This window comes from Prenolepis imparis, unplaced genomic scaffold (assembly GCF_030444845.1).
Source record: "Prenolepis imparis isolate NDT839.2.m4 unplaced genomic scaffold, iyPreImpa1.0 SCAF_10, whole genome shotgun sequence".
Taxonomy (NCBI): Eukaryota; Metazoa; Arthropoda; class Insecta; order Hymenoptera; family Formicidae; genus Prenolepis; species Prenolepis imparis.
Window position 1 is genome coordinate 15061243 of NW_028141168.1, and position 16615 is coordinate 15077857.

The following is a 16615-nucleotide window of genomic DNA, read 5'->3' on the forward strand; positions in this document are numbered from 1 at the left end:
GAAGTTATATTCTTTCTTTTAATAATAAAATCTTAAAAATTGCAATGCATGCATAAAAATTATTATTGCAATGCATAAAATTTATTATAATTATGCAATGCACAACTATTGAATATTCAATAGTTAAATCTTTAAGAAAAATGCGAACAAAAACATAGAATTCTCTACAAGAATCTTTTAATCACAATACCTGTGCATTTCCATTAGATTCGCACGTCTCCATATGTCCGCCACGCTGCACGCTACATGTTCCGCACGAAGTTGACACAAGACTGCGTGTCGCCACCTGACGGCGAAACTTAACTTCACGGCCAAGAACGACGCCAAGCTCGGCGAAGCGTCTCTCTCTCTCTCTCTCTCTCTATCCACCTGCCCGTTCTATGTGTCCACCATGCTGCACGTTCCGCGAAAGACTGATCCCCACTCCCCACCGACTACCACAAGACTGCGTAGCAATGTCGCCACCTGACGGCGAAACCCAACTTCACGGCCAAGAACGTGATTGGTGCGGCGTCGCTCCCCCCGATTCGTATAAAAGGAACGCGCCTAGCAGATCGACGATCAAATGATTCTCAGCGTTTACGCAGTGATGATCGCTTCCTGATAACGAAACTAACTTTACAGCCAAGAATGAAGTTGAGCTCGGCGAAGCCGCCTCGCCTAACCAGAGCCAAAATTTCTTAATGTTCAAATTTCTTATTAGTACCAAATATATTAATTAAGGCTGCGTTCCAAAACGTTATTCAAATGCATTCCTCTCTCTATATATACACAATATATATATATATATATATATATATATATATATATATATATATTACTCAAAGAAAAGTGATACAGAATGCATCCAAAATTTCTTATTGTTAGTATCAAATATATTAATTAAGGCTGCGTTACTCAGAGAATCTATATTACTCAGAGAAAAGTGATACAGAATGCAGCCTAATTATGCAATACATAAAAATTTAATAGTTAAATCTTTAACAGAAGGCTGCTTCTGTATCACTTTTCTCCGAGTAATATATAGAGAGAGAGGGAATGCATTCGAATGACGTTTTGGAACGCAGCCTTAATTAATATATTTGATACTAACAATAAGAAATTTGAACATTAAGACATTTTGGATCTGGTTAGGCGAGGCGGCTCGACTTCATTCTTGGCTGTAACTGTAAAGTTAGTTTCGTTATCAGGAAGCCATCATTACTGCATAAACGCTGAGCATCAAATGATCGTCCGGCTGCTAGGCGCGTTCCTTTTATACGAATCGGGGGGAGCGACGCCGCACCAATCACGTTTCGCCGCTGCCAGACCGGCGCAGCGAGTCTTGCTATTCGCGAACGGCGCAGTGGTGGGGATCAGTCTTGCACGAGACGTGCAGCGTAGTGGACGCGTAGGACGTACAAGTTCAGTGAAAAGGATAGAGAGAGAGAGAGACATTGGGTCTGGTCAGGCGAGGTGCTTCGCCGCTTGGCTGTAAAGTCAGGTTTCGCCGTCAGGTGGCAGAGTCATGCAGTTAGTCTCGCGTGACGTGCAACATGGTGGACGTACGGAGACAAGTGGAGATACGCAAGTCTAATGGATGTGCAGGTATTTTGAAAGATTTTTGTAGAAAAGGTTTTTTGTTCGTTTTTTCTGTTAAATATTAAAATTTTTTATATATATATACATATAGATTGTTGACGTATATCTACGTATCTATTATTTGACGTATATCTACGTATCTATTATTTAATGTGTTTATATAAAATACAATAATTTACTACGTTTTATCTAATAAATAATTATAATATTATTTAAAATAAAAAGTAATTATTATTGTTTTATATATAACACGATGAAAACGATAAAGAAATAGTGCAAGAAATATATGTATATATTTAAAGAGAAACAGAGCAAAATTGTGCGATTAGCAATTTAAGCGCAATATTGATTTTCACATTTATTTGATTTTCGAGGTAAATTTAAGTTTTTTTATGTGCTTTCTTCCTAGATTGTAGCTTATACATTGAATGCAGTTTATGCATTTTACTATGCATCTTTAAATTTACTTCTTTAACTTAATATTATGTAACAGCCTTATTAATATGTGAATTTTTAACCGATCTTCACTTGGAAAAGTTTTACGACATAACACATTTAAAAATTTTAATAACAGAATTATTTAACTTGAGAGAGAATGAGTAGCCTCCGAACCATCTGCCATTTATTATAACTTGATTCTAGATACAATTACCCACAAAATTGAATAAAATGTTTGAAAAATCTCATAAAAGTTTTTAATATAATAAGAAAAAACTGAAGACTAAAGCATCATCATAACATTGTACCACAACAGAAAAAAAGACAGAAAGAGAGAGAGAAAGATGAAATAACTCTTAACATAATTGAAAGAAGTAAAAACAATTTTTTATAATCTTTTATTAAAAAAAAATAAAAATAACATATTTCTAAAATAAATAAGCCTTTAAATAACTTTTCAATATTTTTGAAACGCTTGATTAATTTCGTACGTCATTGCTAGTCTTTGTTATTTTGTACTTAAAACTTAGTTACATTAATATATTACAAAATTCGCTACGTATCATTATTAGAGTTCATGAACAGTATAAAACCTATTTTATGCATTATTTTTGTTAAAATAATATGAATAATATGAAGATAATATAAAAATAATGTAAATTTTTCTTATCTCTCTTTCTTTTGCATCTTTATTTTTATATTTATTCATCGAATGATGAATGGTGAAATTACAACATTAGTTTAGTTAGAAATTGCCCAAGTTATGAAGTTTATCAATAAAACGAAAGAGATATTAAAAAAGCTGAGTAACATGTTACTCACGTGATTGCCTTAATTGTAAGATTAAATTATCATTTGTAATATCGATAAATTCTCTAATATATATAGGAACGAAAAATCTTTTAAAAATAATGAAATTAATTTTAAATTACATAACTATGTTTAACTGTGATTTGTGCTGAGTAACATCGCTAACACATACACATAGTTAGTATAATTTGATTAAATAATTATATACAATTAAAAATGATTTATATTCAACAGTTTAATTGCAATTAAAAGTTAAAAGCATAGCGAAGTCGTTTATTGAGAACGATACCCATTAGCAATTCGTATAATCTTGTTTGCAAAATGCAATAGCAAAACATACATAATACGCCTATAAAGTTGAACTTATAAAATTCATTTTTATTTTGCGGCGAATAACGCGAATGGTTGATTATATTGATTCGAATCGATATCAGGGGATTGCGTGTACAGCTAAAATACGCGGGCCGGCTATTCTTGTTTGTTGTTCGGTAAAAACGAATCTGGAGAATGCTACTTTATGTATCTTTTTGAGCTACGAATTTATGACACTGCGGAAGTAAGCAGCGAAGTAGATAAAAGAGGAAGTGATAAATGGATGAACGGACCGCCTTTATTTTGCGAGGTCCAGAATAGAGGTGCGAATATTCGTGCGCGCAGTATTCCGATTTTTTCAAAACAGTGTATCACGATAAATATACGCCTGAATCTCAAATCGAAATTCGATGAATTGTAAGCCGACACTCGGCAACATATGCATACAATTGCATGCGATTCAGTATATTTGAAGTAGTAAATTCCTGCAAAATTCCATTTCTAAGCTCCTATTTCTACTTTAATATTTGCTTTAATATTTTAAATACAGTAATGCAATATATAATATTATTTTCAAAATTTTTAATTAATAATTTTTAATTATTTTTAATTCAAAATTAAAATTAATGGAGAAAAATACGAGATGTTTTTTTTTTTTACCAAAATATAATATAGTTTTTTCCTATTCAATTTTATATTTTTCTTTGAGAACGTATTATTATATGTACATATATTATTAAATTTGCAGAATTTTTTTATGAAATAAGGTATAAATTTTTATTGCATCAATTGATTGTAAATAGAGATACAGAGTTGTTGAAAATAGTCATATGAAAATAAAAGATAAACGCACAAGTAATATTTAAAATAAAAAAGAGCAGCACGTCTTTAAAGTAAAACATTGAATTTTGATAGTAATATGATGCAAAGCACTAAATTTACTGTAATACAGTTCTTCTAGGATTTTCTTAGTATGATAACTTCAGTAATGCGCGCTTTTTAAGTTCAGAATATCGCCATGCGACGTATCTCGTAGTTTCCCAAGCAGAAACTTTACTCATGAGGCATATACAGATTTTCTTAAAACTCTCGTAACTTGCCCGTGTATTATAAATTGCTGTTTAAATGGTATATTCCTGCAAGAAATTACTAGATTTAAGATCACTATTTTAATTTTAAAATAATGAAAAAAATTTTAATTTATTTCTTATACAGATATATTTAAATAGAAGAAATAAGAATTTGATTGTTAAAAAAAGGAAAATTACGCACATGAAATAAATATTAAGAACAAATCTAAATAAACTTATATTTTCCTTATGTTTTCTAACATAATATGTATTAAATTTTTTAAAAATAATTAATATAATATGAATAATATCTATAAGTCGCTTTCTATTACATTCAATATCTATTATATCCAATATTTTATTTATGAAAATTTAATTATTCAATAATAAAAATTTTCTTTGGAGTACAAAACTAAATATTTATTTATCTGCTATTATATTAATATATTATACATATAATGAAATGTTTTTCTCTAAACTGGAACACAATCTGTGTATAGTAAACTATAAAAAAATTCTAATGTTATTGGAAGAAAGCAACTTTCTATTTTAATTGCACAATTGCGTCGCAAATTATGTTTACTATCTTTCTGAAACAATGAGAAAACTTTCTTAATGTGATGTAATAATTGACTCTGGCAGAATGCACGGTGCAAACAGATAATGGCAAAAACTTTCTCATATTAATTCCTATAGAACATTTGGACGATCATCTCTCTTAAACGATCTTTCGAAAACTTCTCCATAGGCATTATTCTAATAATCACATGGAATATTGCTCATATAAAGTAATCACAAGATAAGAAATACGTTATCAAAATTTCTTGCAGAGATTATAAATAAAAGGTTTCAAAAATATAATTATATCAAGCATTCTTTGACAAATATAAGCAACTGTAATATTTTTAATTAAAATAATAAAACAAATAACGTAATAGTATATTTATAAAGAATTAACCTTTTAATAGTCAATTTCTTACCTAAATTTTTGTGTTATATGTGTTAATTTTATTTATATATATATAAAATTATTTTAATATCACTTCATATTGATGAGATTATGTTGTGATATCACAAAAATTGTCTTTGTGGCAAAAGATGAGATATTTACACATTTATCTGTAATTTCTATCAGTCTTTCAAGGCAACACTTCTATATGTATCTATTATTTTACTAAAGTATTTTACGCACGCAACGTAAAAAGGGCTGATATTATATAATCATGAATATAAAATGCAATCTGGAATGCATCTGGCCAACAGGCCTGAAACTAAGAGCAGATGCATTCGTGCAATATATACTCTCATGTTTCGTGACTGCAACCGAATCAACGATTTCGCTTAAAGCAAGGGAAATCTACTGTAAAGCGGAACGCTCGCGTGTTTTCCAATAACCCCGCGACGTTTATGGTATAAAGCTGACCTTGATCACGCCTAAACGCTCTCGGAATTGGAAATGCCGAAAACGTTTTTCCACTCTAGTTCTATCAGAAATATGCATTATTTGCGAGCGTGAATTTCGCCTTTGCAAATGATACAAAGGAGAACTAGAACGCGAATGTTATATTAACGATATGTATTTCATAACTTCAAAAACAAAATAAGAATATTTATATTACTGATATTATTTTTATGTAAAATTGTCTTTCTAAAATTTAATTCAGTGAGATGTTTGGAAAATATAATCCCCATATTAAATTGTAAAATGATACGTTGATTAATTGAAAGGGAGAGAGAAATGTCGCGCGCACGTTGTTATTCGTGCTATTCGTGAGATAGCTTCATCTACGTACGATCCCAATTGACACTATTAGCGAAATTACACGAGATTGTGAGTTAAGGCGCTTCACTTCCTTATCAAGTCAAGACGTCGATTACCGTATCAAGGATCAAGTGATCTATCAATAAAACAGTCCTCGACGACGGTGTGACGATGATATACGAATTTCAAGGGTAGGATTACGAGCTCTGTGTTTACGAGCTCCTATACAGGCAAAAACTTTTGTCGCACGTTGATTTCGGTGCGTTTCATTTCATTTGAACAAATTATCGCAGCCTCAAGATGGTATTTAGCGATGATTTAGCGATAGCAAATTTCTCAGATAAGTCTGATAAAACAAAACGATAAATTAAACGATAAATTAAACGATAAATCGCAATATAATAAAATTGTATACATCTTAATACTTACTAATAAAATTGTATACATCTTAATACTTAAATAATTTTGTTATTGCAATTAGTACAAAAATTGGAAAAAAAAATGTTTATAACACTTGTCAAACTATTGAAAAAACTCAGAGTGTTTATTTCGTGTATTATGTGATATATTGTAAACTGACGTTGTAAACCTCGAACAACGACAAATTATCAGAAAATTAATCGAATGTTGAATATTTTCGCGTCAAATAATTAATGCAAATCGCGCGTACGCCTGTGTAAAGGCGAATAAATAGTGCGGGAGTAAACATTTGTTAATTAGCGAAAATATATTTATAAATAAAATAATTTTTGGTTTAGATAAATGAGAGATGTATGGCAAAATACATCGTGCAATTCACTCCTGCGGCTATTTTGTGTTTATTTCTGCAGCTATTAATCACGCTCGACCGATGAAATAAATAAGTTTCGCGCTGATATCGCAAATATGGATTTTATTTAATGTAATAATAACATACTTATTATTTATTTAATGATAATAACATACTTATTTCTACATAACAATTTGATTTTATTAACAATTTTGTTTGGAAACTCATATTGAAAAAGACTAGTTTTAAAATTTTGATATGCAGAAGAAATAGAATCAAATATAATTAAATACGCATAAATAGATAAAACGTGATAAAATGATTCAAAATTAATCAAATAAATAATAAATAAATGATTATTAATAATATTTTTAAAATTGTGTCCCACATTGAAAGTAAGAAATTTAATGCATACCTTATGGTGTTCGTAAAAGTAAAATTAAAATAAAAAAAGAAGAAAACAAAATATTTTGCAAAAAGTATCACACAATAAGCAGTTATATTTTTTTGTAGATCAGGGAAATCTTCAAAAGGTACCTCGGTTTCTCATGAAAGGTTCCGGGGTAGTGTGAGATTTGTATTATCAATGTATTATTTATCAAGAGCTTTGAAATTAGTTAATTATTCGAGAAACGCTGTTTTAAAACATAAGATTATTATTTAAAAACAATTTTTATTCTTAATTTTGTTTTAGCAATTATTAATAAATATCATTTTATGAATAAAATTATTATTTGTTTTTCAAATAACCAATAGTTATAATACGCGAATACCATTCAGATATGAATCACATGCGTCAAGTATGCCTCATAAATTATATGTTAAAGCATTACTGACCCTGCGTTAATATACATAGGTACATCTAAAATATGTTATACAAATACGATTATTGTTAATTAGAATAATTTATTACAATACAACTGTAGATTTCTGATAATATATTAACAATAGATGCCAATATCATTAATAATAATTATTATTATAGCAATAATGATAATACCAATGAATAACATCATCAATATAGATAATTTGTGTAATACATAATAATTATTCAATCTTCTCGCCTTATGTTATCTTCAAGTAGCAATCTAAATAGGTATGAGAGAGGAGTATAATAAACGGAATATAGCAGAAAAAATGCATATATAATTATAAATTTTTAATCATTAGATTATTTAATTTTTAATCATTTGATTATTAGATTTTGAATTATTAGATCATTAGATTATTTGCAATCTCTGAGATTATACGGGATATACCATTTTCTGAATCTATTTAGTTAAATATATTCTAAATATATTTTCACAATCATGAATTATTATATAATAATATTGACATAGTCGCTCAATCTTTGCTTAGTATATCAAATAATCATTGATACAAATCAAATAATGTTCAAGCTTTAATTAATTGAGGTTTGCTTTGATATCTGTCAGCTGTCGAATTTCATTGCTATATGTTTGTAATAATTATATTGATGATTAATTACATATATAAAGATTATATAAAACACATATGTATATACATGAAATAATAAGAATACAATCTAAACATATCACTTTATTTGTATAAATATATAATATATATATTCTTTTTATTCTTAAATTTTATTTATATCATAAAGTATAAATCAATATATAATAAATATGAATTCAATATATAATATAAAGAATAGAACAAAGTAATACTAAACGATTGATCGCTAAATCATAAAAATATTCATAGATTGTTAATTCATAAAACATGCAATGTAAAATTCAACGATGCAAAATCTCGTCGACTTGTATATGTATGTACTCCCGACAGTCCTTTAAAAAAAGTCGCGCAAAATACATATACATTTCGGTTAGCCCGAGAGGCATTAAACGGAGAAAATCCAGGAGCGACAAGTTACGACATTACATTCGATAGTTCGCTTCCAGGACGGGGGTTAAATCGAATGACTCCGACCTCTCCGCTAACGAGCGAGCTAGAAAAGTTACAATTTCGACTTCTTGGGATTTTAGGGGGTTACTGGCGCATTCGTGCCTGTTCCATCCCCTTTAAGGGGTATGCTCTCACCTTGCCACGACCCTCCCATACACACATACACACGTGATAGCGCACACTAGGTTTTCCACTAAGTTTTGGTTTGATCTGCGCGAGTATACGTCGGGGAATATCCGCTCCGGGGGCCGCGTCACGTATGTGCATATAAAAAACTTGGCGGGAAGGATCGCGGGAATGGTGTTGTCGTTGCTCGATCCTATGGGAACATTCCTCATCTATTGTCGTATGTTCCGCGAGTTATCCTTTAGAAAAGAATTCTCAAAAGTGCGCACGCGCACGCGATAAAGCGAGCGGACGAATGGAATTCTTATTGGATATCCATCATGTATGGTAGATAAAGTTACGGTGGGACAAAAGTTCCAGCTGGCAAAAATTCTAGTTCTCAGAGTTGAAAAGATCAGTCAATGTTACATTCGTTCGAGAGAAAATCGCATTAACTCCCGGCATAGTTTGAAGTTGATGTCGCGTTAACGAGAAGGGAATTGCCGAACAAATTTTCTTCCAATGGTCCGGATAACGCTTTGATGAACGACGATTAGGAGTTTTATTGATACGAAATAGGTTTTAAACGCTCGTATATAGATATATTAAAATTATATCTTTATATTAATTCTTCCCTTGGTACACATATTTTTTCTTAATTGACTTTGGAATTGTTTTAATTGACCATGAGGGCGATAGACTATTTTTAAAATTCATATCAGAACACTATCTGTTTAACGGATTAATAATTGAGAAAAAAATGCGATTAAACTCAACTTACATATTTTAAAAAATTTCTAATAATTTGTTAAATATTTAAAAAAATAACACATTGAGGTTTTTTTGTGCGACTCAAATAAAATTACTAAACTACTACTCCTTGTATGATAGCATTTAAGTTTCGAGAGAAATGTTTTTTTAATAAATTTAATATATTATTTATTATTAACATATACAAATCTTTGTACACACATATAAGAATTATTTAAAAGTTTTTAAGAATTTTTGGAGGAAGTATAAAAATAAATATTCATGTTATGCTCAGACATTTCGTGCGAAAAGAAAGTTTCTATCGAGTACCAAAATCGAGAATATTTGCTTTTGATAAAAGTTCTCGGCCAATCATAAGAATAAATCAGCTCCTCGGAGTCCATTCCTTCATTTGTGTCCCAACTTATCGAGTTTTCGAGCTACAGTCGCGCTACAGGCACACAAGAGCGCGTGCGGAGGATTCTTATCGAAGATGCATCGTATGTCACTGCGGAAGTTAGGTAAAGGAAAATCTTGCACATGGCTTTGCAGAGACTTTTCAGTTGAATTTTAAGGAGCCACGCAAGCTCTCAATTTCTCGCTGCTATAGCTTGACCTGCTGTCGCTTGACTATCAAGTGGAAAAACCTAATCGATATATCGATTTGGAAATCGAACTTTTTCGACGTAGTTGAGAATGTCGCGAAATAATTTTGTTTAAAATCTTTCTCCAAATACGCAGACATTTCCCTCATGTTTTAGGTGTTTGTTGATAATGGAAATTTATTCACTAATTAATTACATTTAATAATAATTATTAGTAACATTATATTAATCTATTAAGTTAATAATACATACATACATATATATATATATATATAATTAATGATAATATATACTGTTTGTGAAAATTGCAACACAGCTAATATCATTATTCCTTCGTGGTGTTACAATTTTCACAAACAGCAGTATATTATTATGTATTTAATAAAATATTTTTCGCCATTTTTCTAAGAGTATCTGGTAGAAAATAATTTTCCATATTGCAAATTTAGATTATTATGTAATAGTTGTATAAAATGAGAGACAAATATCTGATATTGTACAACAGCGCTTTCACAGAACTGTGTGACAAGTATAAATAAAATCGATATTCTATTTTTAATTTCAGAATTTGTACATATATCGTTTACATATATACATATAAAAACTGAGCAGTATTATTATTCACCATTATTCAAGAAAATGCATCTACGTTCGAAACACGTAGCTTGCAATTTCTTGCGCTGCTCACGTACTCCACTTCGTGGTACATTGAGACGTATTCTTTAAATCACCATCAAAGATACGGAACTTGCGTGACATGATAAAATTTAGGGTGAGAATCTTGCTCACGGATATAGCATTTAAACATATTGAGGTCTGTCGATAACAGCGCTGTCAGCTGTGAGAGATGATTATTGACATTACGCTATACAATATTCAATGCGCCATTATACATTGCGATTTAGAAGAAATAATATCGTATTATAATAAGACAGTCTAGAATTTCGCGCGATTAAATTAATTTAAGGAAATAAAAATCGATTCTACATAAACGTTTAAGAAAGTGGAGTAAATTAGTTGCAAACATTCAACAATTCTCATAAACTTGATAAAACTAAATTGTATACCAAGACGCATATTCGAATAATTCAATAATAATATTTTAATGTGGTATAAATGTAAGACAAGCGGAAATATTATAAAAGAGCGCGTCTATCTCAAATTTATACGAAAAAATATATAATAATTTTTAGGCATTAATTAAAAATATATAAGAAAAACAGATAGAAATTAAGCATTTCAAATTTTAATATTAAGAATTCATAAAATTTTGACATAATAAATTATGCTGTTTTTTAAATATGTAATTTTTTAAGATAAACGTAGAAATTATGTTATTTGAAATTATATCAATAAATATATGCACATTTCACAAATATATGCAAGCTATGAACAAATTCTTTTGGAACAAAAAGAATTTCTATAAAATTTTTGTATAATTTTTTTTCCAAAATTATTTTAAAAGATTTATAAAATATAATATATAATAAAAAATTTTTTAAGTACAAAGAAATGTAGTTTAAAAAATTTAGATTTTAAAAAAGAAAGTTACAGCTTTGGTTTTTCTTAGGAAATAAAGAAAAGTATGAATACCTCTCTGCTCTTTAAAATTTTAAATTTAATAATTTCATGTTATTACAATATAATTAATTCAATTAAAATTAATTAGTGCAAATTTTAGTAAAATTCAAACTAAAATAAAGTTTATTAGAGCACATCTTAAGATAATTATATCAATTTCAAACTTCTCGGTTATAAATAAAATTTTAGGAAATAAGACAAAATAAAATTACAATATTTATATTGAGAATATTACTAATTTAAAAATTTATAACGTTATTCTTCGTATACATATCGTATAATATCTACACTTTTAAATTAGATGTTAAAAATCGGATCGATTGGAATTTAATATATGATTTGTTTTAATTTGTCTTTTATAACTTTTCGACACTCGAGCGAGATATGCAAAAGGCATGGCACATAACTCTTATTTAGAACGATTTCATGGCGCGTTCAAAGCTTGTAGAGGTCATCGGAAATTCTGACCGTTTGTACGACAAAGTTAGCGAAGTACACCATGCGTGGAATATATACCTTTAAAGTATTACATAGTTTTAAAGACTGAAGCAACAATATAACAACTGGAATGTACTGGCAGTGCAAGTATCGACCAAAGATATAATTCAGGTTGTACATAATAAATCGACTATCGTTTTTTTCCTCTTGTGCGAAGTGTCTTTACTCTCACTTGCTATACACACGTGTATAACAGAACTTTCGAACAGGTAGTCTAACGATGAGAAAACAACTAGGTAGAAGTATGGGAAGTATAATGCTGAATCAAAAAGTTTGTTACATTAGAAATAGTAATACTTTTATACTTATGAATACTTTTATATCCGTTTCTCTCTCTTTCTCTCTGTCTCTGTCCGAAATCTTTCGCTGAATCCGCAAAACAGACTAATCGTCGAGATATTATGTAGCATTATCGCTAGTAATTCACGCAAAAAAATAATATTTCTATTTTTATTTATTAATTTTGAACTAATATAACATGCATTTACCGCATAAAGAAGAAATTCGTGCCAAAAATCATTACAGTGTAAAAGTTGAAAGCGTGAAAAATCGGATAATGAAAGTATGATCTTTTATTCTGAATAATAAGTAAAACAAAAGCATAAGAAAAGTATTTAAAGTATAGGCAATTATAAAATACATTTAAACAGTTCTCTAAAGTAATCATATACATATAAATATTTGCACATGCTACAGCTTTTAAAGTTACGAATGATTTAAGATTATAGAAAAATAGCTGCACGCGATTTCTTACAGAAAAATATTACTAAAATTATAAACATTGACGCGATTAAATAGAAATGTTCTTACAATAAAATTTTGTATAAAACATTTTATAAAATTTCGAATAGTTTTCGAGATATATTGAGAAAAACCGAAAGAATTATTCTACGTATGAGGGATAATTTTATCTCCTTTGTTTTTGGGCAACAAAAAATTGGGCACCAAAAATTTCTAAATTCATCCATTTATCCTTCTTTAATACAAATGTTTTATTAAAATCAGAATTTTCGGTTTCGCGAACTTGTAATTTAACTAATTGTAAGATAGTCGAGAAAAAATACACGAATTTTTTTAACTAGAATATTTCGAGATTAAAATGTTTGGACGATTGAAATCCTTTGCGCAATAAAAGTATTCATAACAACGATAGAACGAGATTAAAAAGTTATTCGCCAGCTGAGGGCATATATACGTACATAAAACGTGCAGTCGCAACCAAGTACACGTGCAACACGTATCAAGCAGAACAATTGATAGTTCGTACTGTTCCAGGCGACTTCCGGAACTTTAAACTTCGTGAGAACTGGCTTGAGAATTTATTGATTGGTTGATTAAAACATGACGGTTGAGATATATGTAGGGTAAGCTGCACAACTATCGACCCCTCGACAATTATTCGTTACTTGACTGAGCGACCGCATCGGCAATATCCCACGTTACAAAAGAAGTTTGTGTGCAATAAATCAGGAAAGCGTTAAATATCCAGGTTGCTTTTTCTATGTGAATGTTAAAAAAATTTTTTTTACAATTTATTCATGTAATAACAAACGTATAGAGTTTCAGTAGCAACAAAAAAGTGTATACATCAGAAATAATCTCTCATTTTATATATTACTTCGACGTAATATTTCTACAAAGATGTTATCAACTTCGCGTTATTCATCATATTATTAATATTTTTCTAAAAATAAAAAAGAAAATACAAAGAAATAAAAATTTATTTCTTTACCAATAATTAAATCGGAGAGAATATGATACTGTAAGTGGCAAAATTATATTTTTTATATCAAAACTGTTTTATACCAACTATTATAAACAAGATAAAGGTCTTGTAAACATTATTTAATGTTTTATCGTATGGAACTTATTAAAAACAACCGGAGATTAAACGTTAACTTAAAATTTATCCTATACTGGGGCAAATCTCCTTTGCAACATAGCAGTCGCGTAACATTGCATGAAAATTCCTATCACAGCTTGATGAACAATTTCGTCAGAAATTCTCTGCGAAGTTACACAGTACATTCTTCGTTAGAAAAAAATTCTTTGAATTGAAGTTTTTTTTGTTTATTATTTAAAATTTTTTATTTTTTATTATTAATATTTAAAATAAGAAGAATAATTTTTTGAACGTTTAGTTTCTGCAATATTTATTTGATCTGTTTATTAAAAAAATTAATAAAAAAATTAGAATCTCTTTCTCTCTCTCTCGCTCTCTTGGCTTTATATTGTGTTATACTTTATATTCTATATTATGTATAAATACTATGTATCTATACAAAAAAGAATGTAAAAAAATTGATAAAAGTTGCTTTAGAAATAGTTATAACGTGCTAATATCAAAATAATTGCATTATTAATATTGAATATTAATAAAAGTTGAGAAAACTTGTAGCTAACAATAAGTATACTATTCAAAAAAGATAAGTTTAATTGTTTTATCGATAATTTAATTTAAAAGTGTCTATTTTATAATTACTACATGTTTTTAAATAAACTAGAATAACCCAAAAATATTAATTGAGTTTAAGTTTATTATAACATATTATTTAAAACATTTATTATTTTAAAAATCAATTAGCAAATTAAGGCTTTAATCAGCTGATTTCTGTCAAAAAATATTAATAAAGCGAAAATTTGCTAATTAAATTTTAAAATAATAATATGTTATAAAAATTAAAATAGTAATATGTTGTAAATAATATGTTATAATATCTTATTTTCGATTAATATTTTTTGACAGAAATTAGCTGATAACTGTGTCAAAAATATTAATCGAGTTTAAAGTATTATAACATATTATTTAAAACATATTATTATTTTAAAAATAAATTAACGCTTTAATCAGCTGATTTCTGTCAAAAATATTAATAAAGCGAAAATGTGCTAATTAAATATTTTAGCTTATATATTTATATTTATAGTGTGTATGTTGTAATGCGAAATAATAAGATTATTCTAATATATGTATGTATTTTATTTGTTACAGGTAGCATTGCGATACACAGTGCGATTCACGTGTCGTGTCGAGAGTGCCGTGTAAAGTTTCGCGTGTCGGGAGTGCCGTGTAAAGTGTCGGACAATCGTGTCGGTAATTATTCGTGTTTTCGTGAGTGTCGTGAGTGCTATGAAGGAGCAATGACGGTCGACGAACAGAGGAGGAGGAGGCCCGGGGAGGCATCGGGCGACAGTGGGGCAACTGTGAGGTATGCAATATAAAAACATTTTTTCGAAACTGCATTGTTTATGAGATATTCGACACATATATACATAATTTGAATATTTTGTTTTCAGATCAATGTGTGCTGTGTACTACACTCCGCTATTGTACGTGTCGGTGAGTGAGAAATTGTTTATTTTCGATTTTATAACATTTCTATAGCGGTAATGGGGGTGTATATAATATGTTATAATATCTTATATCCGCGATTAATATTTTTTGACAAAAATCAGCTGATAATTGTCAAAAATATTAATCGAATTTAAAATATTATAACATCCTTTCCTAAAAAAGGCATGTTAATTGTAAGTCGATTCTCGCAATTATTGTTGCATTTTTTCCGCGATGCTGATTGACTGTTTCGATTTGCATTGTGCGTTATATTCGTAGCATCGAGAGGCTGTCGTCGCGAGAGTTTAACAGTTTGTTCAAAATAAAATTAAATAAAATAATATGTTTTAAATAATATATTATAATACTTTAAACTCGATTAATATTTTTGATAGTTATTGGCTGATTTTTGTCAAAAATATTAATCGAGTTTAAATGAGTATTATAACATATTATTTAAAACTAATATTATTTTATTTTATTTTAGTTTGAACAAATTGTCAAACTGTTAATCCTTGCGATAACAGCCTCTTAATGCTACGAATATAACACACAACGCGAATCTTGACAGCCAATGAGCATCGAGGAAAAGCAACAATAATAAACTTCGATATATGCGAGTATCGACTTTACATATCCTTTTTTAGAAAAGGATATATATATATCCATTTATAATATATATATATATATATATATATATATATATATTATTTATATATTTTAATATTTAATATATTTAACAAAAAGCTCTAGTAGTAAAAAGAACCTAGTTTTAAATAAGCGTCAGCGCTCGGCATTTACAATATATGGCTGAGTGTTAGATGATTTTATAGAACGATTTCTCAAAAATATCAAGGAAATTGCGAATCTTACGACGCCTATATAATATAGAATATCGTGTTTAAATAAAGCACGCTAAACTATAAAGTGTACAATTTATAGTTATTAGTCGCAAGAATGCACAACGAAATTTATTAATACTGCCTTAAAACCAAGAGCCTTATATAAAATGAAATATCGTATACAGGATGTAATATCGCAGAAACATCATAAAATATTGCTCATCTGAAGTGT

General features: G+C 28.9%; 2 protein-coding genes across 3 annotated transcripts in view; one reads left to right on the forward strand and one right to left on the reverse strand.

The window, feature by feature from the left end:
- Positions 1 to 16615, reverse strand: part of Ache-2 (acetylcholinesterase 2) — a 116275-nt gene that overhangs the window by 74945 nt on the left and 24715 nt on the right. The window lies entirely within an intron of this gene.
- LOC145941889 (uncharacterized) lies at positions 1374 to 15689 on the forward strand. The gene is made up of 3 exons (XM_083048277.1): positions 1374 to 1587; positions 15200 to 15416; positions 15505 to 15689. The coding sequence occupies exons 1-3, from the start codon at positions 1536 to 1538 to the stop codon at positions 15590 to 15592; spliced, it is 357 nt and encodes a 118-aa protein (XP_082904403.1). The 5' UTR covers positions 1374 to 1535; the 3' UTR covers positions 15593 to 15689.